At 42.2% G+C, this 27822-nt stretch overlaps 1 protein-coding gene across 1 annotated transcript; it reads right to left on the minus strand.

The window, feature by feature from the left end:
- On the minus strand, positions 1-27743 carry mlxip (MLX interacting protein). The gene is made up of 17 exons (XM_030775075.1): positions 27375-27743; positions 16203-16309; positions 16007-16092; positions 15779-15868; positions 15462-15503; positions 14806-15052; positions 13543-13632; positions 12999-13087; positions 12201-12738; positions 11070-11155; positions 10699-10819; positions 10426-10538; positions 9587-9694; positions 8688-8815; positions 7925-8048; positions 7533-7662; positions 1-310 (listed from the first exon to the last, which is right to left on the minus strand). The coding sequence occupies exons 1-17, from the start codon at positions 27686-27688 to the stop codon at positions 189-191; spliced, it is 2535 nt and encodes an 844-aa protein (XP_030630935.1). The 5' UTR covers positions 27689-27743; the 3' UTR covers positions 1-188.
- Positions 27744-27822: the final 79 nt, after the last annotated feature.

A 27822-nucleotide genomic window follows, 5' to 3' on the forward strand; every position in this document is an offset into this window, starting at 1 on the left:
GGGCTGGGATGACAATAAAGGATTTCATTTCATTCAAAATATGTCACTTGGCTGAGGCAAAGTCACAATAGCCACCAGTTCAGTTTGGAGCAGGGAGAAAGAACTGCCGCCTGAAAGGCCTCCTGACACCGTCTCCCTGGGAGAGATGCTCTGATTCTGCTTTGCTGAGCGTGGGTGTGGAACTGGGCCTAAAGCTCTTCGGAGTGTTTTCTGGGGTTGCTGACCGCTTGTCTGGCTTCCTGAGGCAGGAGTGTAGGATCAGTCAATATAGAGGTGCTGGTACTGAGTTGACGCAGGGTGCCAAGTACCACTGTGAAAAAAAGAAAGTGAGAGAAAGACAAATAAAAACAGAGAACCAAATTAAAAAAAACAAAAGAACCCAGTTGTCTTTGCGTTCACAATGTCTGACACTTCGAAAAGGGTTCTGCTCTTTATCTGGTTCCCTTCTGCTCTTATGGGGTCTCATTTCACTTTCCATTCACACTCTTTTGGAACTCAAGCCAGAACTGTTTTGGAATGTGAATTAAAAAAGGATGAGGTGAGTGTGAGGTGAATTGGTAACTTTTTGTGTTCATTGTCCCTGCTGGATGAAAACCAGGTTAACAGATCCAAAGTACTGAGTCATTATTCAGGCTCACACTTGCATGTATGAAATTCTCAGAATCCTTATGTAAATCAATAGCCTGTAACAGCACACAGATAAGACCACAGATCTGTGACGGTTATGACTAAGCCAAATGAAACAAAAGTCACTGTGAACTGTGACAGGAATATGCAGGATATTCAGAACACTTAAAGACAGTTAGAGAAGATGTTGTGCCAGCGGTGTAGATAAGTTTTAATTAATAGTTCACCGTGAATATTAAGATGAATGCCAACATCACTCGGCTATAATATTCTGAACCCAGCTAAGTAACAGATATCCTGTAAAATTCTTTAATTTGAAGCTCAGTGTTCTTTACACTGCACCGAGAAATAATTGAGCATAACTCTTTGTTAGCATTAACATATATTAAATAATAACATTAAAGCAACCAGTACAATTAATATTCTTTAAATTAAATTCTCTTTGATAACCAAGTTCCAGGATCATCACATTTCAGTAAACCTGGGAATAATTTATCACATACTCAGAGAATAGAGACTCAGAGAATGGTGAAAGCCAATCTTTATCATAACAGATAACAGCAGTTAATAGTTAATTACTGGATCTCTTTGGAGGTATCTCCGCCTTGAGGAATGGGATACTCCTCATAGTCTGATAAGAGTTAATCAAAGCTCAATCTGAATTATTTTGGATAACTTTTTTCAGCGGAAGAATAGTAAAATTATAATAATATACTCGTATCCACAGCATTTTATGTTTCCAAGTGATATCAACTACAACTGCTCTAACACTGCCCACAACTTAGGCTGGCTGACAGCTTGAAAATTAGCTGTTGGTTAAGATCCCAGGGGTTATTTTAAAGGCAGATTGGACTCGTGGCGAGGTTTGAACTCCATTCCCATGGGACAGTACACCTCTGAGATGATCTAGTCTTGGCAGAGATTGATTTGATCAGCATGTGACCAGCTGGTACAGATACTACTGTGATAACCCATTTGACCTGGTGTTTGTTAGGTATTATGGCGAGTGGTTTTTGCTTTGTTCTTTTTTTTTTTTTTGCACTGATCCTGAATGCACAGAGGCTTGGGCCATAAAAGGGGGCAGTTAGGGACAAAGGGGCAGGGAAAGATAAGGAGAATGAGAGGGTGAGAGGGAGAGAGAGTAACATGGGGAGAGTCTGTCGAGCTTTTTAATCACAAATATAGAAACAATTACCAGCCCACAAAGTGAAAAATCTCTCCTTCATTTACTGCCTCAGAGTGCAACTGTCAAAAAGATACCACAATTTTCATACCACAAAAGGCGCCCCTAAACAAACAAAACAAAACAGGTAACATTTTCTTTCACAGTTCCGGATGTTAAGAGCATCTACAGGGAAAGGACAGCACTGAACAGTGAGTTACTGGGTTAGCTGTGTTGGTAAGAGAAGAAAGTTGAAGAGAAGTTAGTTTGCATTCATAATTAGATTACTGTAATGCACGATTAGCTGGATGCCCTGTCATGTATATAAACAAGATTCAGCTGGTTCAGGTGGGTAGTCAGTGTTAACTAAGTATTAAACTACTCTCCCTTGTAGAAATGCACTGTTTGGGTTGTAAATGTGAACTGTAGACTTCATAAGAATCTAAGTTTAGGCCTAAGCATGTGTCGGCTGAGTACTCTCTTTGTCATCAGATCATCTTTAACAGTGTTTTACTTATACAGACATTTCTGTCTGTAAAGCTTCAGAAAACTTGCACCATATCCACTGTAAAGTATCATATAGGAAAAAACACCAACTTACTGATGCAAATGTACCCATCAAACCTTATTCATCCCCTCATTTACTCACATGTCTGGCAGCTGTGAGCATAACTGGGCTTTAGACAGGGCCAGAAAATGCATATTCAGCCAATCATAACTTCTGGTTTTTGTAACTTTTAAAAGCTCGTCAGCCGATTTGTGAGTAACTGTTTATCTTTGCTCACACACTTTTTTGCTTGTCTACACAGGTGGTTGTGTAGACAAAGATAAAAAGGGCTCATTTTAAGACAAAAGCAGAAGTGCAATTAATTAGGGTCTATGCCAGTGTTCATTTTGGCAGGTGATTTTGATTTAGTCTTAGACTTAGTCTTTTGACTAAAATACATATTCATTTTTGTCATATTCTAGTCATTTGGTCATTATTAGTTTTAGTCTAGTTTTAGTCAAATTTTAGTAAAATGCATTTTTGTAACATTTTAGTCATATGCATTTTTTAAAAATTAAATCAGTACAGTGATTTCATCAAGCACACAGACATTCTTAGGCTTGCTACATTCCATAGGTTTGCCTCTTGATGTTTGTGATATTTTTCCCATCGATTCTGCACCCACATTGTTTGCAGTGCATCTTTTCAGTTGTATTATAGCTAAAATGTGTCCACAAACCCGTTCTTTTTCTTCTCTCGAAAGCAGACACGATTTGAATTGCGAAGTTAACGTTAGTTAAAATGTTTAACATTTGATTTCCAGAGGAAGGGGGATATTGATGTGGCAGCACTACCAGTATGTATCAACCAATCATAAGCATGCAATACATGGCTGTGTATAGCTTGCAAATGGAGTGCATGCACGTAACTGGATGAAAAAATATAGGCTTACGGCAGCTAAACTGGTTGTCCATTCATCTGTCTCTGTCATTATCGTCTCGTATTATTCGTCGACGAAAATGGTAAAATATTTCGTCAGTTTTCATTTTCAAAGGTACACTTTTATTTAGTTATCGTCTCATTTTCTTCATGGAAAAAAGTTTGTTGACAAATATTTTCCATCATAGTTTTCGTTGATGAAGTTATCACTAGTCTATGCCATGAGAGTGCTGGAAAAAGTTACCACGCAGGAAGCGATCTGTATCTGGGCAACACACTCACCGATGCCAATCAAACTGAACATGCATATTACCCACAGGATTACGCCTATGCTGGCACGTTTACACCAGTCTGCAGGGCCACCTATCGTCAGTACAGCACAAAATGTGCCCAAGCCCATATTTCCATCAAGACTTGTACAAGACTGGCAGGTGAAAAGAAGTGTGTTCTGCATGTATTGGAAAGGGTAAAAGAAAAAGGGTGGGGGCTGACAAAAAAATCCATTACAAAAAAACATTTTTTTTTTAAATTTTGGCATGGTTTTTTGGCTTGGTTTTCTTAATGATACCACCTACTGCACACACACCTGTCTAATCACACACACCTGTGCAGCCAATTCAGAGTACTTTAAGTACCCTAAGAATAGGGGACCCATGTACAAAGTGTGTTGAGATTTTTATATGACTCATCTGATATTTATGAAAACTCCTTCAAATTTAAGGTGACAGTCAGTGTATTCTCACTGTGTCACTACAGATCCAGAGTGCTGGAACACAGAGCCAAATCAACAAAAAATGCATCCCTGTCCAAAACTACCCGGAGCTCACAGTACACATAGAAAACAGTACAGAACAGTGATCAGAAGTTCAGACAGAGAAGACGCTGTGATGGAATGATCCCGCCATTATGACTCAGTTCTGTTAATGTCAATCTCTGTTTAACCTATGAAACTAACTCATTAATGTCAATCTCTGTTTAACCTATGAAACTAACCCGTTAATGTCAATCTCTGTTTAACCTATGAAACTAACCCATTAATGTCAACCTCTGTTTAACCTATGAACCTAACCCGTTAACGTCAATCTCTGTTTAACCTATGAAACTAACCCGTTAATGTCAATCTCTGTTTAACCTATGAAACTAACCTGTCAATGTCAATCTCTGTTTAACCTATGAAACTAACCCATTGATGTCAAACTCTTTTTAACCTACAGGCTTCAAAATCCCTCAGTACAACTGTGGTCACAAGCACCACTCATAGGAACATCTGTAACCACAGGACTGTCCCGAATCTTTTCTGCGAAGACCGCAGACCTGGTCAGTAATTGAGTTAAACATTTTTCTATCGGACTTTAAAGCCTCTGAAGGCATTTCAATTACATCACTGATACAAATTACTTTGGCCAATCTATGTTGTGAAATTTAAAAAAAACAAAGAAACAAACAAAAAAAAACGCAAATTTCATGGTCTCTTTCTGAGAGGAGATATTTTGGGGGTAATGGGGCTGGGTGGAAACTCTTGGCTTTATGTCTCTTGGAAAAATACTTGAAAGACTATGTATGAAAACAGTCCAAAATTAATTTCAAAATTCAAGGGACAACTTCTCTGTCCTTTCATCCCTGGACTGAAAATGAATATTTCCACTGCAGAGTATGACATTTTCCAAATATGATAAAATTCATGTGTATTTCTTTCTTTAAAAGTCTTCATTGTTGTTCATTTTCCAATAATTCTGTGGTTTAACTAGCATACTGTACCTCACGGTGTCAGGCTTTTACAGTTTCCTGTTCACGTTTAATGTGCTTTCTGTTGATTTCCTGTTCTTTAAAACTAAGCTTAAAGAATGTAATGCATAAGCACCTTCAGTTTTTTTTTACTGTAAAATCTCTCCTGGTTACAAACATCAGTTCACAATCACAATTAAATCTCTTCTGACACAAACTTGCTCATCAGAAAGAAAGTCCCAATGGGTACTGATAAGGATCAGTGAAGAATTGTGAAGAACTTCTCTCCGACACTCTTGAAGTTCCAGACATGTCAACACTAAAGATATACTGAAGAAGGTTTCTGTAATCACTCAGCATTTTATCTCTGAAACTAGAAAGAAACAGTGATCTGCCTTCTTGAGTAATTCAATGACCGTCACCCCCTCCAACACACACACACACACACAGGGACACACACACACACAGACAATCACACATGCACACACGGGGAAGCCCCTGGCCTATGACGTTATGGTTGCTCTGACTCCTTACATAAGATCTGTTAGATAAAAGGTGTGGGTTTGCTGCAGAGTCATGCAAAACTCTGCCCGTGACGTGCCGAGGAATGTTAACAGGAAGGCAAAAAAAAGAGAGAGTCAATGGGGATCTCTCCGTTTGAATGAGTAAAAATGAAAAATCCAGCCGCAGGGTTTCCTGCCCTCCTGTCCGTCAGCGGCTCTGTTAGTCAGCCCAGCCATCAGTGGTAAGACATTTTCCCTTCCACCTGACAAAGGGGGACTACATGCAGCAAAATGTACTGTCAACCCAAAGAGCAACATGGAATAAAGAAACAAGCATTACATTTTAGCAGAAGCAGAGCATTTTACAGAATAAAGTCAACATACAGAGTTTGATTAGGACAAAAAATATTTTTTATGAGTTGCTGACTGAAATATAAAGCTCTTCCTTTCACAAGACATGACTAGCGATAATATCACAGAGATATGAAATATGTAATCAAGTACTGAACCTGTCTGTCAAAGGTGAGACATATCACCTGCACCTGGCCCTATGACGAGTCCCTGTGAGACACAGCAATACTGTAGCAGGATGGAAGGGGCTGAATTTAAGTGTGTCCTGACAAGTGTGTGAGAGAAGAGAGATGAGGCAGAAGACCACACCAGGCTGGGAAGGTTTAAGGGTGTCTTGCAGGTGTTGACAGGTGTCTATGTGTGAGCAGTCATCTCACCATGCATGTGTGTGTGTGTGTGATGGCACTGAATTTGAAGACACACAGAGCACAGTGAAACTGAAAGCACAGGGATTAAAGCAAAAAAAAAAAAAAACCCAATCCTCTGACTGAAAATGTGGGTGAGGATGTGACGGAATCTGACAGAAGATGTGGGTGGTTGCAAAAGGATTGCTTTTCTCTTGTCCGCCAGAGTGGTGAGATCACAGGTTGCTCTTTTTTGAACCGCGGCTTCTCGCTCCCATTTCGTCACAAACTTTGACTTTGACTGCAATCTTGATTACCTTTATTCGTATGTGAACTATTTCTATTGCTTGCTAGACATTAAGACTCTCAGAATTTGGGGGTTTGGGGTAGGCTATTTTGTCACGTTTATAAATGTAGATTTTGGTCTTGATCTAACGTTGGCTTGTGTGTAGACTAAAGTTGAATCCACCAAGACATGATTAATTGATTAGCCTGCGTCAGTATAGCGTGGAGCTATATTATCGTCTCCGGTTGTTTTGCTATCATACACATTACTGTTACATTGTCAAGAAAAGGAAGTGTATGATTTTTAGTTTGTGGCTTTAATTAGTAGCCAAAGAGAGGGCCTGGTCTTCAAGCAGAATCAACAGGCTAGCCTATAAGGCTCCATTACCCGATTTGTCACCATTACAACATAAGGAACAATAGTAGATAACTGTATGGCAAAATTCATAGCCAGGCTACTGTAAATAAAATAATATTATTATAACAACATTCTAACATTTTACTCTACAGCCATAGCCTATCTGAAATGGACATGGAAGCCAAGCCTAAGAGCCTTCTAAAAGCATTCTAGTCAAAAGATGGATTAGGCATTCAAGAATATTATGGCCTAACGAGAAATATAGGTTATAGGATGTATATAATTACTGAGATCCAAGCAGAGATCCAAGCAGATTGTATGCCTATACAAATCAGCTACCTATCACCTGGTAGCGTGATTCCTAAGTCCCGTAACACATCCCCTTCCCTCGGTTTTTCCCCCTTCGGATCCACACTGATCTCATACATGGCCTCTCTGGAATCTAACTGACGGAAATCCATAGTAGCAATGGAAAACTTTAGTCCCTGAAAGCATTTGTGTGTGTGTGTGTGTGTGTGTGTGTGTGTATGTGTGCAAGTATGACTACATGTGTGTATATGAGCATGTGAGTGTGTGTGTGTGTGTGTGTGTGTGTGTATGTGTACATGTGAGTGTGTGTATGAATGTATGTTTGTGTGTGTGTGCATGTATATAAGTGTGTGTGTGTGCGTGCGCCTGTGTGTATGTGTGCGTGTGTGTGTGTATGTATGAATGCATGTAGGTGTGAGTGTGTGTGTGTGTGTGTACTCACTCGGTCTAAGGACAGGCAGTGCACAGTGCCTGTCTAGCCACTGCATGGTGGTTTCACACAGCTCTCCTTTGCTGGTGGTTGATACAGTTCCGTTAAATGATTCAAACAGTGGCTTGATGATAATGCTGAACTGTGTGGGGGGGACACCACAGTCAAGGCCAAAACTTTAGTCATAATGCACACACCCAAATCCAAAGTTACTCTGCTTTCCTTCACCAGGCCGTGAGGTCAAATCTAGTCTCAAACATTCGCTGCTATGAGACTTTAGCTTTTGCTTGTTCAAAAAATCATTCTGTTGACTCTAGTAACAACTACCATACTTCAAAGTCCAATACACAATAAGAGTGACAAATATGCAATTTAAATATGAATATAAATTTAAATCAGGATACAATCCAGAACTTCCAGTTCTGCAGGGTCCTGCTCTTCACATACTCGTCAAATTTCTCTCTCATGTGGTCGAAGCGATGGCGGGTCATAGGAACCCCAGACGCAGGAAGTTGTTCCTGACAAAGACTGTAACACACACACACAGTGTATTTAATGTATGAATTTTAACTACTCCGTTAAAAGCACAGCACGTCTATGTTATGGTGGATTGACTAATATAAGAATGATAAAATAAAAATGGTTTTGGTGAGAATATTGAGCTGGTCTATGAAGCTCTCCGGCTCTCACTAATCCTGTGCCCTGTACACTTTGTGAATGCTCTCTGTGAATGTTATTACACTCTGTGAATACACTCTGTGAATATATCATTACACTCTGTGAATGCACTCTGTGAATATGTCATTACACTCTGTGAATGCACTCTGTGAATATGTCATTACACTCTGTGAATACACTCTAAATATGTCATTATACTCTGTGAATGCACTCTGAATATGTCATTACACTCTGTGCATACACTTTGTGAATATGTCATTACACTCTGTGAATACACTCTGAATATGTTATTACACTCTGTGAATACACTCTGTGAATAATTTACAATTTAGCATTTAGCACACACTTTTAGCCAAAGCGACTTACAATATGTCTCTGTGAATATGTCATTACACTCTGTGAATATGTCATTACACTCTGTGAATACACCCTGTGAATATGTCATTACCCTCTTTAAATACAATCTGTGAATACGTATACTGTACACACTTTATGGAGGCGTTGAGCTCCTCTATCTCCTCTCTCAACCTCTTGGTCTCCTCCTGCATCTGCTGTCGCTCCTGCTGCAGCTTACCAATATACTCCACTGTCTTCTGCAGCGTGGCCGCGTTACTGATCTGAGGAGGGAGAGAGAGAGAGAGCGAGAGAGAGAGTGAAAGAGAGAGTGAAAGAGAGAGTGAAAGAGAGAGCAAGAGAGAGAGACAGACAGAGAGAGAGGTGCTTAACTGGCATTTCAGCAAATGCTCCTCTGCAGAAGAATGTCAGTAGCACAATTCAGAATCACTTTTCTAAACTGAAATATGTTCAGGTTAAATACAATAACAAAAGATGTTATCCTCACCACATTCTCCAAACTTAATTACACTAATCACAGCAAACAGGCAATGTTCACAGTGGTGATCTGTGTTATTAACTTCTCTCCATTTTAGTGTAAACAAAATGACGGACTGAAGCTCTTTGGTAAACCTTGTATGAATAAACAATGCATTTCAATTATTTGGATTACATGGGATAAACCCTTTCATACGCATCACGTTCATTTCAGTGTCATGTCAAATTCATTCCAGGAGGACTAGATCAAGTTTGCTAAAACGAGTGCAGGAGAGCAGCTCTTGACTGCCCTCTGCTGGCTGTTTGAAAAATAGAGCATGCAAATAAATTATGTCAGGAGATGCAGTTCAAAATGAAGCAGCCAGAAACCCTGATTCAATGAACCAGAAGAAAATGACCTCAAAGAGCACAGGGCAGGCCTGGAAAAAAGGTCTCACTCTCTCACTGCACCAGTTCACTAGCACTGATTGTATGGTAGTGCAGTGATGGCAAGAGCATCCTTCATCTTGACTCGATGAAGAGAAGTGTGGGTAAAAAGAAGAGAACTGTTTTATTACATTTGCCTGGGACTTGAGAGAGGGCACTAAGTTGCAGAGGGTCTTGAATCCGATGTTGATGTTGAAGCGCCTCTTCTGCTCAGCAGAGATGTGGTTCACTCTGCGGCTCTGCTGAAGTCCAGAAGAGAAAAATATAAAAACAAAAAAAACAAGAAATGACCTCATAAAAGCCAGAGACACAGCAGGACAGAAATGTTCTATTTCAGAACCTGCACATTCTCTTAAAGACACAGTTACCACTGACTGCTGAAGAACACAGCTGTTTCAGAACCTGCACATTCTCTTAAACACACAGTTACCACTGACTGCTGAAGAACACAGCTGTTTCAGAACCTGCACATTCTCTTAAACACACAGTTACCACTGACTGCTAAAGAACACAGCTGTTTCAGAACCTGCACATTCTCTTAAAGACACAGTTACCGCTGACTGCTAAACAACACAGCTGTTTCAGAACCTGCACATTCTCTTAAACACACAGTTACCACTGACTGCTAAACAACACAGCTGTTTCAGAACCTGCACATTCTCTTAAACACACAGTTACCACTGACTGCTAAACAACACAGCTGTTTCAGAACCTGCACATTCTCTTAAAGACACAGTTACCACTGACTGCTAAAGAACACAGCTGTTTCAGAACCTGCACATTCTCTTAAAGACACAGTTACCACTGACTGCTAAAGAACACAGCTGTTTCAGAACCTGCACATTCTCTTAAACACACAGTTACCACTGACTGCTAAAGAACACAGCTGATGTACGGTTCCTGTGTTACCCGAACTGCACAGATGAAAATGGCTCTAACCCCTTTGGGTGGAAGGTGGAACTGCCCGTACCTGGGTGACCTCTGACTTGGCCAGACTTGTGCTGCTGTTGAGTGGAGACTGAGGGCTGGGAACCTGTTCAGAACCACACGGGGACCCCTGGCTTGAACTCTGTCCATCACGCACTAGAAAACAAACAAACATTTCTTATCAACAATTGAAGATCCAGTCTCTCAGGGAAGATCCAGTATAACAGTCTACATGAACCACACGATGATGTCTAAACCTCTTCAAAAACAAACAAACAAAAACACAAACAAGACAACACATGGTAGAGAGTCTCACCAGTGTTGGGGGTGGGTGCCGGAGTTTTATGGTTTGATGCAGCTGAGGCTGTTTCCTCCTTAGGAACAATAAGGTGAGGAGACTTTGGCGTCTGAGACAGGATATGAAAACCAGGAGATGCCTGTCAACAGGACAGAGAGAAACAGAGTGAGAAGGTGATGCACAACACATTTACCCCACAGCACACACTCTGTTTTTACACTGCCTTGTCCAAAACAACTTCCAACTGCAGTCTATAAAATACATCATTAAGCATGGAAATCATCACTCAGCTCTGATAGCTCATAATTTCTGGTCTAAAACAATGAAAAAAAACCCCAGTCAAACGGGGTCAAAGTGTGTGATAGACAGAGGAAGCTTACTCGTGCAACACAACCGGAGGGCGCGACAACCAGTCCGGTACTGGACACATCCGCTTTTAGAGGGGAGGGAGTCACTATCACAGCACTGGTGTGGCCTGGAAAAGGTGCTGAAATAAAAACCAAGCATAAATCATTACCAGTCGGCATACTGGTACCACTGTGGACACACACAAATTAACACAATGACGCAGTGTTAATCTCGTCAACGAAATTAATGACGAAAATATTCATTGATGAAGGGATTTTTAATTTAGTCAACGATGACGACGACTAGACGAGGCATCGCACCATGACGATATAAGAAGTACATGTGATTTCATCATATTATTGACAAAAATATGATGAAATGAAAACATCATGAGACGTTTACTATATCCTAAAACATTTTAGAAAGAACATGGGTGATTTAAATAGTCCCAATCACAGACACACATATACTGTTGTAAAGGAACACTAGAAAACGCGTGCTCATTATCGACAGACAAGCAGCTATCATTAAGGAAACATCTGGACTCATTTCTTCCATTTCATCGCCGTGCCTTCAAAAAGCCGTACAGTATGGCAGACAATCCACCAGAACCGGGGAGGAAAAGGTCAAATATATGGCAGTTCTTTATTATTTCGGTCGTTTTTCTGACCATACGTACTCCCACAGTTTTCACCATATCAATTCCATTGCAGCGGTAACAGGTCCGGACTAATGCTGCGTAGTGTGCTTGTATACAGCTAACTGATCGGTCCACTGGTTTTTTGTTTAACTGTTGTTTTTAATCGCTTATTTTCCCTTTGAAAATGAATGGGGAAGGGTTTCTAGTGGTCGGCTATGACGAGGGACTGCACACAGCGGCAGTCGATGGGTTCAGTGGTCTTTGGCTCTGCGAAGCGAGTTGCAAGCTCAAACCAGTATGAATCAAACACTAATGCTGCGGCGCAATCACATTTGCGTTTTTTGGCAGAAATGCATCTCTAGTTCTTATCTACAGTTAAAGAATTGTTACAATTTGACAAATGTAATTTCATCAATGAAAATGACATTATTTTAGTCAGTGAGTTATTCACTAAATTTACTAATTGAAACGAACTAAACAGGCCTGACCATTACAGTGACAGAGAGAGAGAGAGAGAGACAGAGACACCCACCCGTCAGTATGAGCTGAGGGGAGGGGATGGGGTTGGCAGGAACGATCCTCTGGACGCGGCCGGATTTTTTGGTCGGGCCGGAGGGCTGGATGGGTCTGGGCATGGCGAAGCTCTGCGTCTGGGGGGGTATTGAGGGCTGGGGGGTCACGGGTGAAGCTGGGGGCTGGGGAGGGAGCAGACAAGGGGAGAAACTGGACCTGTGACTGAAGGTGGTGGTTGCGTTGCTGGGGGTCACTGGCGTGGACGGGGCCGTGTGCGTGATCACAGACAGTGGGGGTGGGGCGGCGCTGTTGGGCAGAGGGGTGGGCAGGACAGAATGGGCTGTCGGTGGAGGAGGCGGAGGTGGGGCGAGAGGCGGGTCTGCCATCTGTGGAGTGGCAGTAAAGAGCGGCATGTAGTTCTGTGTGTAGGCGGAGCATACGGTGTTACCGCTGCTCTGATTGGCTAAGGAGTTTGTGTTTACTAAGGGGTCAGACGAGGGGATGAGCTGCTGATCCAGAGTGATGGACGGCAGATCGATGGAAGGGAGGATGGGAGCCTGTAGAGAAGGACAGAAAGATGAAACGGTGACATCAGGCGACAAGAGAGGAGCAAAAGAGCATTCCTCTGTGCCTGTGAAGCATCAGCAGTGAAGGTGCCTCTGTTTTCATTGAGTGAAGACAGTTTGGATGTTGCATGTTTCTGTGCTATGACGAATCACCTGTGGTATGATTTGGAGAGCAGTAGAGGAGTGACACTAGCAGGTGTACTACTCAGGGAGAGTCTACATGGATGTTAGTGTGCGAGTGTGTGTGTTACCTGTGTTTGGGAAATGCTGGTATGTAAAGAGGTCACGGTTGGGGCAGTGGGGGAAGAGGAGAGGAATGCAGGCTGACGGTGAAACAGATCTGATTCAGCAGAGAGAAGGATAGATTCAAAATAAACAGATTACAAAAGAGAAGACAATGATCTCTACGAAGTCATGCTCTTTTCATTTACACAATTAAGATTCCTGTTAGTGTTATTTCAGTATCAAAATGTGTGTGTGTGTGTGTAGATTTAGCACAGGGACAGACAGATCAACAGATCAGAATAAAAGACACCAGCAGACACGTACTATCACTATGCCATGACTTGAGAGTAAATACATCTCTCTTGTCTTGGTACTTTACAGGGCAAAGGCATGATCCTAAGACTGTGTTACTTCACCATAATATCTCTAAAACCACACATTAGAGACATGGCTTTTGTTGTGTGGATGATGAGGGTGGTGGTGCAGAGTGATTATTTGTTTGTTTAGTTTTGTTTAATGATTATGTGTTTGTTTAGTTTTGTTTTGTGAGTATGCATTTGTTTAGTTTACCCTGTAGGGGCTCAAAGGTGTCCATGAAGTCCAGGTTGGGCTGCAGCGGGATCAGGCCTGGCTGGATCATGTCTGCATTACCTGCGTGGGCTGCGCAGACACAGGGACAGAGAGGGGGAGAATCAGGCTCTGTGAAATCAGATGACTGACTAAAACAAGGTTTGGTTTGATTAGAAGAATGCAGGCCAAGAGCACAAGGTTATTACAGTCGTCACATAACCACTTTTCAAAAACTACCTATGTGTATATTAATTAACTGTAAGTACACAATTATCTGAGTATATTAATTAACTGTAAGTAGACAATTATCTGAGTATATTAATTAACTCTAAGTACATAATGAACTATGATTACATTAATTAACTATAAGTACGTTAAGCCATCGGAGGAAGCTCCTCCATATTCTGACACAAAGTGTCTTTCCATTTGTGAATGAAACACTTGCCTACGTGTTACCAGGGCAACCATGTAAGTTGTTCTTCTCAGATGCACACAGTAGCTGGCTGTTTCTAAGGCTGTGTACATATCATCAACCTCTTTTCTAGTCTGTAGCTGCAGACAATATTGCTCACAATATGAAAACATAAAAGGACTTTATCCGTGACTTAAAAATCTTAAAACCTTAAAAACAACGACAACAACACACACACTTTAAAACTTGCTGTTGAATGTAAACTCTCCCCACAAGCTCTGGGACCCAAACGTTTAGTCTCGTGGCATCTAAAAGCCACAGAGGATGCACACACTCATACACACAGTCAAGAAAACCTCTGCACATCATTGTCACTGAGGTCTCCAAACAGTACCATCCTATTCACATCTCATTTCACATTCGTCACAGGGAGTAATTCCCCAGAATGTTCAGAGAACATGTCCAGCTCAAGGAGACAGATGCTTCTGGGAAAAGCTGCATTTTAATCAGTTGAAAGTGCAGAGTTCTCTTGGTCACAATTATGGATCTGTGTCATTTCTTACTGTAATCATGGATTCATGTCATTTCTTACTGTAATTACGGATTCATGTCATTTCTTACTGTAATTATGGATTCATGTCATTTCTTACTGTAATTATGGATCTGTGTCATTTCTTACTGTAATTATGGATTCATGTCATTTCTTACTGTAATTATGATCTGTGTCATTTCTTACTGTAATTATGATCTGTGTCATTTCTTACTGTAATTATGGAGCTGTGTCATTTCTTACTGTAATTATGGAGCTGTGTCATTTCTTACTGTAATTATGGAGCTGTGTCATTTCTTACCGATCTCTCTGGGGTTGGGCCAGGCGACAGGCTGATGGGATGTCAGCGTGGAGAAGAGCGTGTCTGAAAATTCGGACATCAGCAGATCCATGTCGAACAGTGGGTCCATCTCCATGGGCGCGGGCGACTCCCTGCTCTTCCGGGAGTTGCGGCGACTGGCTCCCCCTGTCTCCTCATCCTGGCAGAAGGACACACGGAGCGTGTCTGGAAAGACTTCCCCAAAAAGAGAATACTGCTCCTCTGCACCCTTGTGTGGTCAAGATGCAACAGGCAGAGCGTTAGTCAAGACACAAACACAGCGCAAGCCAAAGCAAGCTGCACAACAATCCACCAACACTCAGCTCTATTACAAAGGCTTTAGTCCCATTAGTGTCATAACAATGCTTATAAAACAATCATCATTCACTCCAGACTTTCATCAGCATGAGACATCCACAGTGGAACAGTAAGGTAATGCTGCCCATCTCTTCATTCACACACACCACAGATGTGAGTTATAAGTGTGATGCCGGTAGTGTAATATGTGAAGCCGAGCTGACTGACAACTCAAAACACGGCCCACCACATCGCCGTGATGTCACAGCACATGCATCGTGAGTTCAGCGTCGCCTCACCAAACGGTTTTAGGAGTTTAGACACACTGAGTAAACAGTTACCTTGAGCAGGCTGGAGAGATCCTCGTCTTTGTGTTTCTGTAACTGCAGAAAGCACCAGGATGTTATAAGATGAGCAACACACAGTGATTGCTTCAAAACAGGTATCTATCAGACAGTTTCTCCCCAACAAGTTTCAGAAACTGACAGAAGAAAACACGGGTCTCCATGGACCTTCTGAATGAGAAGAATGTTCTAGAATGCTTCGGAAATACGTACAGCACCGGGGAGCTTTACAAAAGCCTTGTGGTACAAAAAAATATAGAAATAATAAACAAACAACCCAACAAAGGAAATAAAACCCATAAATGCCTGCTCACCCTTTTCTTAAAATATGTCCTCCACTTATGATACTCTCTGATGACGATTTCGATTCTCCTCTTCCAGTACTTCCCCTCTGTGGCCACGGCCTGAGGGCAGGACAGCAATTGAATGATAAAGACTGTCTGAGCTTTCCCCAGAAGAAATACTGACTATATGTCACAAAGGGGGAGAGAGAGAGAGAGAGAGAGAGAGAGAGAAAGAGAGAGATGGGGCCTCTGACTCACCTCTGCCAGTCGATGGACTTCAGAATGCATTGTTCCATCCAGCGGTGTGTCAAAGTGACATACAGGGTTCTCTCTCTTCTCCACATCTGTACAAATCAGACAGTTCAGACACAGACAGTGAGGTGAATGTACAGATACACCACGATACAGACTCACTGATGGTACAGCTGAGAGAGAGCATGCTTTCCACACGTACACTGGATGTACCAGGCTCTCCAGATGGCGTTGTTCAGCCGAATCTTGTCCCGCCACAGCAATTTCAGGCCTTTAAAGTTCTTCCATTTGGGTGACACCAATTTCCCACTTAAAGAAAAAAGACAGTCAATAATTAAAGATATGCATTAATCAAACATTAAAGAGACTTTAAAAAAAACAGACCAAAGATTCAAAAATAGTACTCAAGGTTGGGAGTGCATGAAATAGCAGATACTCACTTACACCAATATCTGAGAGAATAAAACACCAACAATCTGAATTTTATAAACTGTATAAAATCATAAACAAAAACCATAAACAGCACTCAGTAAGACTGTATGATAAACAAAAAAACAAAGCAGACCAGCAGGAGAATGTGTATAGTGTGTGTGTGTGTGCACTTGCTGTAACTGAATGTGCATCTGCGGTTATCTAAGCGCTGTAACTGAATGTGTGGACGCTATAAATGAACTTGTATGTGTGTGTTTTGTGCGTGTGTGTTGTAACTGAATGTGTGTGTGTGTGTGCGTGCGCGCGTGTGTGTGTACGTGTGTTTTGTAACTGAATGTGTGTGTGTGTGTGTGTGTGTGTGTGTGTACACGTGTTGTAACTGAATCTGTACTGGCCATCAGGTCTGTGGAGTCGGAGTCGGAAGCAAAATTGGGTTACTAGAGCTGGAGTCAGAGTCAATGGTACCATAAATTGAGGAGTCGGGGTCAGAGTTGGAGTGTAAGGTTTTGTGTAGCGACTCCACAGCCCTGCTGGCCACTGTTTTTCCAGCCCTGGCTCCTGACACTATAAAGCTGTGGTGACTCACTAACCCTGTTCTGTGTCTCCTGTTGACCAAAAAACAGTCAGACAGACTGCGTGTGTTTGTGTGTGTGTGTCTGTGTGTATCTGCATACGTGTGTGTGTCTGCTGTAGACCAGAACACAGTCAGACAGACTGCGTGTGTTTGTGTGTGTGTGTCTGTGTGTATCTGCATACGTGTGTGTTTCTGCTGTAGACCAGAACACATTCAGACAGACAGAGGAGCTGCAGGCACACCTGTCACCACAACAGATTATACACATCGCCACACAGCATGCAAACACAAAAAACTACAACTGGGCTATGCTCAGATTTTGTGAGGAACACAAATGGTTTACTCGATGACTGAGACAGTGTCTAGGGTTGGACGTGGGAGGGGAGCCGTTTCCCTTCCCTTGGTGCTGGAGATACTGGAATGTTCTGCTTTGATTAAAAAACCATAAGACTGTCTGTTGTCAACATGGCCTTCCCTCACCACACCTGCACAGGCCAAGGGGTTTGTTTATAAGTTTGTGAGCTCTCAGTCTTCCCCCAGCCCCCTGGACATTCCTGGACATGGGAATTCCCTGGCTGTGAACGAAGTTCCCCCACCCATCCCTGCCCTCCTCCTCGGCCCATCTGGCCTGTTGGTAAAGTGATCGGTGCCCTGTGAAGGTCAGAGGATTGGGTGATGGATCTGACCATGTTTTCCTCTGCAGAGCAGCACCGAGCCTGCCAGCCTGAATCAGGTCACACCTGTTAGATAACAGGCAGGGTCACTGTTTGGTGTAGAGCAGAAATCTACAGCAGCAGCGCTGGTTGAGGAACTATATGGCCAATCAACCAATCAGTGCCCCTTATTCCCTTCCTTTTCACTGACTTCATCCAAAACATTTCTTACATCAATGCTGCTCTCAACCCTTGGTCTATGGCTTCATCCTAATAATATAAATAAGGACCAAACTTTTTAAATATTTTCAATCATCTGTTTCTTGGAAGACAAATCAAAATTAAAATATATTTTTTAAAAACAATATTACCATACACATATACGACCTGAAGTTAATGCTGCACTTCCTAAATGAATTAATATGCATGTACCCGCCCATGGAAGCAGAGCAGATTGCCTTCTTTCGCACCCTGGGGTGCTGTGCAGGAGAGCTGGGACACAAATATAATTTTTCTAATCAGTCAGGGCTCATACACATAGCACCGTGAGCACTGAGCACACAAAACCAGACAAAACAGGGAGGGTAACCCAAGGTCTCTCAAACCTCCGAGAACTACCAGTCACAAGCCTTTGCTTTGACTTTGTTCTTTCACTCTCTTACACTATATCTGTTTTAACTGGCTCTGTTTCCTCCTCTGGCACCTCTGACATGTGTTTGTGCTTTAGTGACCTCACACACAGGCCCGGTGTAATCCTCTGAATTACAGCAGAATCAATTCTAAGACTGCTGTTGGATAATGTCACAGCTACTAGAGTGATGGCCCCTCTGTTGTGAAGTGCAGACTGGCAAGGAAAGAAACTGCACTGAACTAATATTGAAACATGGACTTACTAACTGCTTCAATGTTCTGTTATGATGTTACATATACAACATTGCATACATATAATGTTACATATCCTTCTACACTAGGTACAGAAAAAACAAACAAACACGTGTTTCATTATGAAACATGTGTTTGGTGTTTAGTAGAAAGTGTTATGAGGAGTGTAATCTCTCAGTGTGTCTGTGTTTAGTTGTGTTTCTGCGTCAGATAAGGCCTTTCTACATAACAGATTAGTGCCAACTAATTATACAAAATATCTGCTTGATAGATTTCTGTGGAAGAATGCAACACCAGTTATACTCAGAACTTTACATTTGAAAGTTCAAGATCATATCCTCAAACAGATGCAAGGGGAATTTATGGACAGTAATTTGTAGGTGCTTGTTATTTACTGTTTAATACTCACATTGTTTATTTTGGATTCAGTCCTTCCTCAATCAGTTACAACTCCATGTGTGCTATCGTATAAAGACACAATTTATTTCCCTTGATTACTTTATCATATTTGGTGTGGGTGGCAGCTGTAGTTTACCAGTGTTGGTACACTATCAAAGCCAGACAAAATGCATCAGCCCACTCATCAACAAACTTCACAAATTGAAGTTTGAAAAGAAAAAAATTGAAAAGAAAACTGGCAAAAATGTCATATTCATATTTACTCAAAAGCCCAACTTCAAATTTGGAAGCTTCCCATTTTTCAGCCATTATGTAACTTCTCCACAGTCTGATGAGACAGGTGACTGTGAGGCTGGTCACAAGAGTTAACGCTGTCATGCTTTCACTACTCCTCCACAGAAAATAAACGCCTCTCTCATATGAACCTCCTTTGAGCTAGGACCCTAAGGAAAACAAAGTTCCCATGGGGCACTGGTGTCAAGCATGCTTTGGACTGTTTTGTAACAGAGGCAGATGCCTGCTCCTGGAGTCTCGTGCCCTGGAGTCTGACCCCACATCCACTCCCTGAAAAACACGCTAAGCTTCGGTTACTGCAGGGAGTACAGAGCAGTCCTCCAGTCCACTCATGTTCTGCACCACAGCTCTGATGGCAGAGACAGGCACACCCAACTCAAACATGCAGGCTATGCAAAAGTCCAATGCTAGTCAAAACCTCCAATCCAAAGGGAGAGAGAGGGGGAGAGAGAGAGAGAGAGAGAGAGAACAAAACCAAGAACAAAAAGTTCTTTGTTGTGCTGTGTTTGAGTTATGATGTTTGCAGACGTCACAGTGACGGCGCCAGGTTTTTTTTTTTTTTTTTTAAGAAAACACTAGACGTGATCTGCTTCATTACCGTAATTAACTACTATGATAATATGACCTGTAATCTGCGGTCAGTCTTTATGTTGTTACAGCCCCAACCCCTTGACTTTCCCATGTGCTCCACAGCTGTGTTCTCTAACCTTCCCTAAACTATAACTTCTATATAACCAAACTATAACCATGCCACTCTGCCTGTGTGTTTTGTTAAAGTTCTGCATCACAAACATATGGCTGTTGTCAGACCAGACAGAGCCACATACAGTTGGACGACAGGCTAAAGAAGAGCCATCACCGCCAGCTCGTCTTTTCTTAGAGGAACAACATGGGGAACCAGAGCACCACTCTGCGAGAGCAGATAAACAGTGCGAGAGCAATGGAAAGAGAGGTGAAAGCTGAGAGAGGGAGCTTGGAGCGTCTGTGATTGGCACAGGCTGTCATGTGATTTCTGACACAGCCTGGGCACTGTGGCGCTGACAGCGGGCAGAGGGGGACACAGCGGGTCAAGTGAGCAGCTCATATTGCCCATGTATCTGGACTCAAGTGTCCTCTTCTGACAGACAGGCACTACACCAGCTCGACCTTACAGGCCTTTCAACACACCCAGCTGTCCACACTACAACAACTCTCTTTTATTTTAGCATCCATGTCCCTTTCTCACCCCGCGCACAGAGGCCACACTGTCTATCTTTCAGACACGTCCCCTTGTCCGCCACTATTTCACTCTGGCTTTAGACACTGAAATCGGTAAAACTAAAATAACAAACTCAGTGTTAAGCTGTGTCAGGGGGCTTTTCCCTGTATAAGACCATATGAACATGTCTGCGTATACTGAGATACAGAGAGTCTTACATTCTGTCCTGGCATACAGCAGTGCAACATCTGTGTTTCCCCCATGCCACCCTCATTTCACTTTCTCTATCTGTACTTTTGGACAGGAGTTGATGCTGTGAACACTCAGCTTTTGTTAACAGCTCCAGAACAGGGTAAAAAAGCCCTTGCTTTTGTAAACACACTCACACTCTCTCTATCCCTCTCTCTCTCTTACACAAACACACAAACAAACACACACACTCACACACAAACATACACAAACACACACTTGTTTTTTTCCCAGCATGCATCTGACCTTGACATTTTGGAAGGAATGTCTTGGCAGGTCACAGAGGTGCTCAGAGATCTTTTTCATGCTTTCAGTGTCTTATCCAATCTTACGCTTTCAGTGCCTTATCCAATCTTATGCTTTCAATGTCTTATGGTGTTGTGCACAAAGCAAATCTTATGTTGTGCACATATATGAAAGCAAGTCTGGTATCACAAGACAACAAAGAATATAAAACAAGTGACATTTTAACTGTTCAAATGAGCACTGATGATAATTAGGTTTAGAGGACGACTGAAAAATCAAACAGGCCTTCTGGGTCCCATAGTTCTGGGTTTATATGGTCCTGCATGTTTGCAATAACACAACACAGTTCATTCCTACTCAAGCACTTAGACAGCCCTGCAGTGGGATAAGTCCTAACACACAGCCCTGCGGTGGGATAAGTCCTAACACACAGCCCTGCAGTGGGATAAGTCCTAACACACAGCCCCTTAGTGGGATAAGTCCTAACACACAGCCCTGTAGTGGGAGAAGTCCTAACACACAGCCCTGTAGTGGGATAAGTCCTAACGCACAGCCCTGCAGTGGGATAAGTCCTAACGCACAGCCCTGCAGTGGGATAAGTCCTAATGCACAGCCCCGCAGTGGGATAAGTCCTAACACACAGCCCCGCAGTGGGATAAGTCCTAACACACAGCCCTGCAGTGGGATAAGTCCTAACACACAGCCCTGCAGTGGGATAAGTCCTAACACACAGCCCTGCAGTGGGATAAGTCCTAACACACAGCCCTGCAGTGGGATAAGTCCTAACACACAGCCCTGCAGTGGGATAAGTCCTAACACACAGCCCTGTAGTGGGATAAGTCCTAACACACAGCCCCGCGGTGGGATAAGTCCTAACACACAGCCCCGCAGTGGGAGAAGTCCTAACACACAGCCCTGCAGTGGGATAAGTCCTAACACACAGCCCCGCAGTGGGATAAGCCCTAACACACAGCCCCTTAGTGGGATAAGTCCTAACACACAGCCCTGCAGTGGGATAAGTCCTAACACACAGCCCTGCAGTGGGATAAGTCCTAACACACAGCCCTGCAGTGGGATAAGTCCTAATGCACAGCCCCGCAGTGGGAGAAGTCCTAACGCACAGCCCTGCAGTGGGATAAGTCCTAACACACAGCCCTGCAGTGGGATAAGTCCTAACACACAGCCCCTTAGTGGGATAAGTCCTAACACACAGCCCTGCAGTGGGATAAGTCCTAATGCACAGCCCTGCAGTGAAATAACAACAGGTATTATGCTGATTCATTACATAAAACAACTCTGAGTCTGAGCTTGGTCTCCACCGGAACAACAGACCAGTCCAGAAGTTGCTCTTCTTTGTTTGTTAGTTATTTTTTTAAACCCTAATAAGGTAACTACAAATGCTGACACAATGACTCCAAATTTACAGGCACAGGTCAGTCCATGTCAATAAACTTCTGTGACATTAGCAGTAAAAAATTCTCGTTATTTAACAAGACAGTGTGTAATGGAATCAGGTTACAAGAAAACCTTAGTTACCTTGGCTTCCACTGAGAGTCCGGTACAGCACCTTACAGGACATGCATAGCTAACTAAGCTTCCTGTCCATGTGGCACCCATGCTTCATGACAGCTAAATCACAGCAATAAACAAATGAGGACATGTGGCTTGTTTCTCACAGGAACATTCACAGTAACCACCGTGGTCGAAATCCATTATTAAATGCACAATCTTCCAATAACATGGGAAATGTAATTACTGTCATCGTGCCAATCGTGGAATTGCTGCTGACAGTTACCCCTGGCAACGCAGAGCCCTATTTTTGCTCTCATAACTTGCTTCTCTATGTACATGAGACATGGCTGTGGGTACAGTAAGTGTAGAAAGAAAACATCAGTGGTGTGGAACTATTTCATCACTTCAGCAGGCAATGACAGAACTGTTATGTTATTTAGAGGATATGAGGCAGCTTCCGTTAGCAAGAAATTAGAAACAGTGGCAGATACAGTGGTGCTTATCAAAGATGCATTTGAAAATTGCTGAAATTCACCAGGGACGGTCTGAAGGATAAAGCAATCACAGACAAAACCACAGAGTTCATGGCACTTCAGAACTAACCCTTTTCAACTGTGGAAGATTTGGCCAATTAACTGAGAATTTGGAATCCAGTTACACTCTGCTGGGACGGTGCTACTTTTCTGACCCTGTTGGATCTGTCCAGGGCTGTCACACACATGTGCGACCTGATCAAAGCTAACATCACAGACATCAGCTGCACAACTGATATGGATGTTAGTCTGACTATTCCATCTGACTGATGACTCCAATTAATCTATGATCTATCTTGACAGAATTTTTGCCTTTCTTACCCTCTGTACACATCAGCCGCGAAGTATAATGTGAACTTGTTTTGAAATGGAAAAAAAGGTAAAATGATCAATTCTCAAGCATATCAAGCTGTTAGCTGTTATTATCAGTTATCAAATGCTAATGAACGCTGTATTTGTGTATCCATAATTAAATGGATATTTTTTTTAAGTTTATCAATCATATTTTAAATTACATTTTATATCTGTTTTTCATTATATTTTAAACTTTTTACATTAATTCTGATGTTTCAATTCTTGGCTGCCACCAGCTCATAACTGCCTTTGCTGGTATACTGTTGGTGAGCATTGGTTTCCTTCCTTAGCTACAGCGGTCACAGAACTGGCGTAGCATTTCCACAGGTTCAGTAAGAACTCAGGGTGTGGCCAGCACCTGCTCACTGTGGAACATCAACTATCTAACTTCACAAATCTGTCCTCCAATGAATTATGACACAGAGAAAACTGCATACAACTCCGCCTTTGTTTCATCATGTACATGCCCTACACTCAATCACAGACATACAGACATTAAACAAGTACACAAGACTACGCACACTTTCCTTCATCTAGTTTTTACTGAGTTCAGACACAGGAGGCAGTGTATATGTTTGTGTTCTGGTGAGTTTTAGGTCTGGGTCCAGCTGTAGGCTCAATGCTGGGCTTTCTGCTGGTGCCAGTACCATGGGCTATTCTTAGAAGACTCTGGAATGAACAGACAGCTAGGGGTTTCCTAAAACGCTGACAGACTCTGCTTCACTGGCTGCTGACATATCCCTGTGTTTGTCAAGAGGGCCTCAGGTCTTCTACACTTCTGTATTTTTCCAGCCTGTGGGACTGCGAGTGACTTTATGACACGCATAAACCTCCTATGAGTTCATAGCCAGGACACAGCCAACTTATATCATGCAGTGGTCCATTTTTAATTATTTGCAATTATATCATAAAACATCCTTCTAACCTTTTTTTTTTAAACAATGCAGAGGGATGGTGCTTCTCACACATGCTGACACTGATAAGATTTTGGACGGGACAGAGTCTGGCAGTTAAACGTGGTGGGGCGTTAAGCGTGCCCTGGCTGGCCCCAGGACAAAGGCATTGTGTCTCACCCTCACTTACTTCCTGCTGTTTCTTCCTCTCCCTCCACATACTCAGCACCAGCCTGTCCACTCACTCTCTGTTTTCACTCAATCTTCTGATCTCTCTTTTACTTACCACTGATGAAAAGAGCAAAAAGTCAAGCACTTGTTTAGGCTGCACTGTATACATGATCGAAGTCAGTGTTGTTACATATAACAGTGAGACGATTCGTAGTTTCATATGGGTCTAACGGAAAGAAAATGCATTTGTTTTGGTGATTAGTCTCACGGGAGTGGAGGAGGATATTAAATGACAGTACTGTGTAGAATTTCTTACAGTATTGCTGTGAATTTATCAACATTCAGCAGATTCAGCATCACTCATAATAAGAATTCCTCATAAGTCACATGTTATGTGTTAGAAGTCATATGTTCTTTTAATGTGTAATATATTCTACAACATGTAGAGGTGCTGGAATGAGTCATCAGTACAGACTGTTGTTAATGTGAAATATCTCAGGCCTGTTGATGCCTCATCACTAACAGGCTCCGGCACTTTATTAAGTCAGTTATTCCACTCAACAAATCAAATTAATCAAGACAGACATCTGTCATCTGCTGAACAGCTACCAACCTCAAACAAAGAGAAAGGCAGAGGAAGACAATTTGAAGGAAGTCTGAGATGTCAGCAAGGATCTGAAAGTGTCAAAATCAACTATTTATTTGACTGTACTTAGGGGTTCTGTGGCATAACCTTTAAAGGTTTGATCTAACCTTCCAACGGTTTTGATGGTCTGGACTAGTTACACGCTGGTAGGACCATACTGTTTGAATGGCAGAAATGACTGTCTGTAATTTTTATAGATGTGTACTGATTGTAATAGTGTAACTGGCCTGATGAATTTGACATGGCACATGGCCTTGTACTCTCTCATTGTTTCCAGGCAAGGGTGCTAACATTCACATGGTGAAACTCAGCTCTCAGAGCCAGAGGAATGTGTCAAACCCCAATCTATAGATCTGTTTTAAAGTAAGAAAATCATTGGCGAGAAAAAGAGATGCAAGTAATGATTTCCTTAGAGTTTGGCCAGCCTATATGCTGACCAGGGGTCACTTTCCTCAAAGACTGATTTTATCTCCTTCACATTATTAATTTATTAATGGGGCTTCAGTCCGGCCTAGTTCAGGACAGTTGGTCACTGTAACAGTTGTTATGACATGAGTCGGTGTGGAGGTAAAAACACATCAACAGTTATGCTATTTGGTAAGTGGTTCATCTGGAATTCCCACAAGTATAATCAAAGCAACCTAGAATGTTCCCCAAACTTCCAGACATACCAGCATGACTTGTAAGGATACATAACTGTCATTATCTAACCTGATGTGTCAGAAATGACAGTTCCCATACATCCAACAACACACATAATGTGGATTCACTCTATCTTATTCAGGCAATACTATGTTTTAGTATACCGTGTTGTATATACCATTGTTTACTATGCATGAATTCATAGTTAATAGCCAGCAATTGGTTGCTCCCAAACAATTGTCCTGCGACGGCAGAACAAAGTACTACATTAAGAAACAAAACTGCTCAATGGCGTGAGGAATTTCAAGTGTCTGATTCGACAAACGTTGCTCCACATGACGCTTTAGTCACTAAAAGTTGCCCTGGCAATCCAGTATGTGTAACAGTAAACTAGCTTACATACCCATGACTGTGATACACGACATTCTGAATTCAGTTTATACCAGTATACGGTGTGTTATGCCTTTTCGTAGAAACGAATCTATACATAGCATTTCTGTCAATGCAGGATCTGAGCCACATTGAGAACACATAGCTTGCGGGGTTAAAGATTTGAGTTACCTGCAGAAGCTAACGTCTTAATTTAGTCAAAACGATATTCAAACACAACTCAAAGGTAGCGACTCACACAGGTTAGTCCAATAGGCTATAGATTAAATAAACTGTTTGCCAGTGTGTGTTAAAAATGGCAAGACTCGTGCATCATGTCCTCTCCAAAATCTCACGTACGCATTAAACTGCAAAACAATTGGCTCTCTCACCATCAAGCAAACTGTTTATGCTTATCAACTAGTAACTATTTCTATAGTAGTCGGAAATCATGATTGTTCAAGTGCATTGACTTACAATCTGGCATTGTCGTTAAAGTCACCCAAGATACACAGGCGATCAATGTACGGTAAGTCAGTTGAAACGCACACTTAACTACAACACACCAGATCAATATATTGGTAGTTCAAACTCTTGATCACACTTCGTTCATATTTCATACAACGAATGCGGTTACGCAAAATCCAGAGATGTCAGAACCTGACAGCTTTGCTCGATCCACATTTGCCTGCTGAGTGGAAATGCTGGGAAGATATCGACTGTCAAATATGCTGTCCATGGCGAGAGGCTAAAGCTGTTTCACCACGTCCACATTAGAAAGCTGAGCAGAACTTGAAAAGGGGAAACTCGTGACTTAATAAATGACAATGATGTGCGTACGCTGTGTTTGCAAAATTGCAACTACCGTACATGTAAATAACGAAATTGACGAACGGGAGTATTTTTAAACGCTTCAGTCTGTGAATTTCCGTTCACAGATGACTGACTACTTGGTGTCTGGACCGCACTCTATACAATGTTTATAATTCATAGCTACGAAATACAACAAAGAGAGCACAGGAGCGAATCTAACACCTAGAGAACTTTTCTGCGACGCTGCTGCTCCCTTAGGCCAACTAACCTATCTCGCATTGCGTTATTTACTCTTTGAATGACACGGCTCAGTGTGGTCTCAGAATAACATAGGTTAGGTGCAACAGAAAGCAAGCCAGCTACTACAAACTTGCCAACTAACGCTAGCTAGCCACCTGTGCGCAAAGGGAAACTTCATATCTACGTAGTTCGTTGTCTTGCTTAAGATCGATGTTTGCTGCGAACTGCATGCATTTCTAGTCGACAATTAGCTAGATCTTCATCGAATACTCACCTGTAAGCAAGAGTCATACATTCGAAAAGTTTTGTAAGAGATGCATCAATGGAAAGGTGTGAAGTACTCGTCTTTCCAAAATGATATGTCTGACAGGTCTGCTTGTTCACTGTGTCGAAGTCGTAGCCTTTTTTGGGTGGATGCTCACTGTGCGGGGAAGACACCATGAAATGACCGCTGTGAATTATCTGTGACTCGCGTCCATCCGATTTTTTAAATCCAAGATGTGACTCCTCTGTATCAGAATCGTCGTCCTGCTCTTGTTTGACATTCATCTGGGCCCGTCTGTAAAGTCGCATTCCTCGATTAGCCATGGCGAAAAGTATTGCTTCTCCGTTTAGTTTTGTTGACTTCGCCGTTATTTACACAACACTTTCAATCAACACTTTTTCATCACATTCCCGCCAATGTCTCCTTCTGAGAAAATTACATTCTGGCTCTCCCTCAT

This window comes from Chanos chanos, chromosome 1 (genome assembly GCF_902362185.1).
Source record: "Chanos chanos chromosome 1, fChaCha1.1, whole genome shotgun sequence".
Classification (NCBI taxonomy): Eukaryota; Metazoa; Chordata; class Actinopteri; order Gonorynchiformes; family Chanidae; genus Chanos; species Chanos chanos.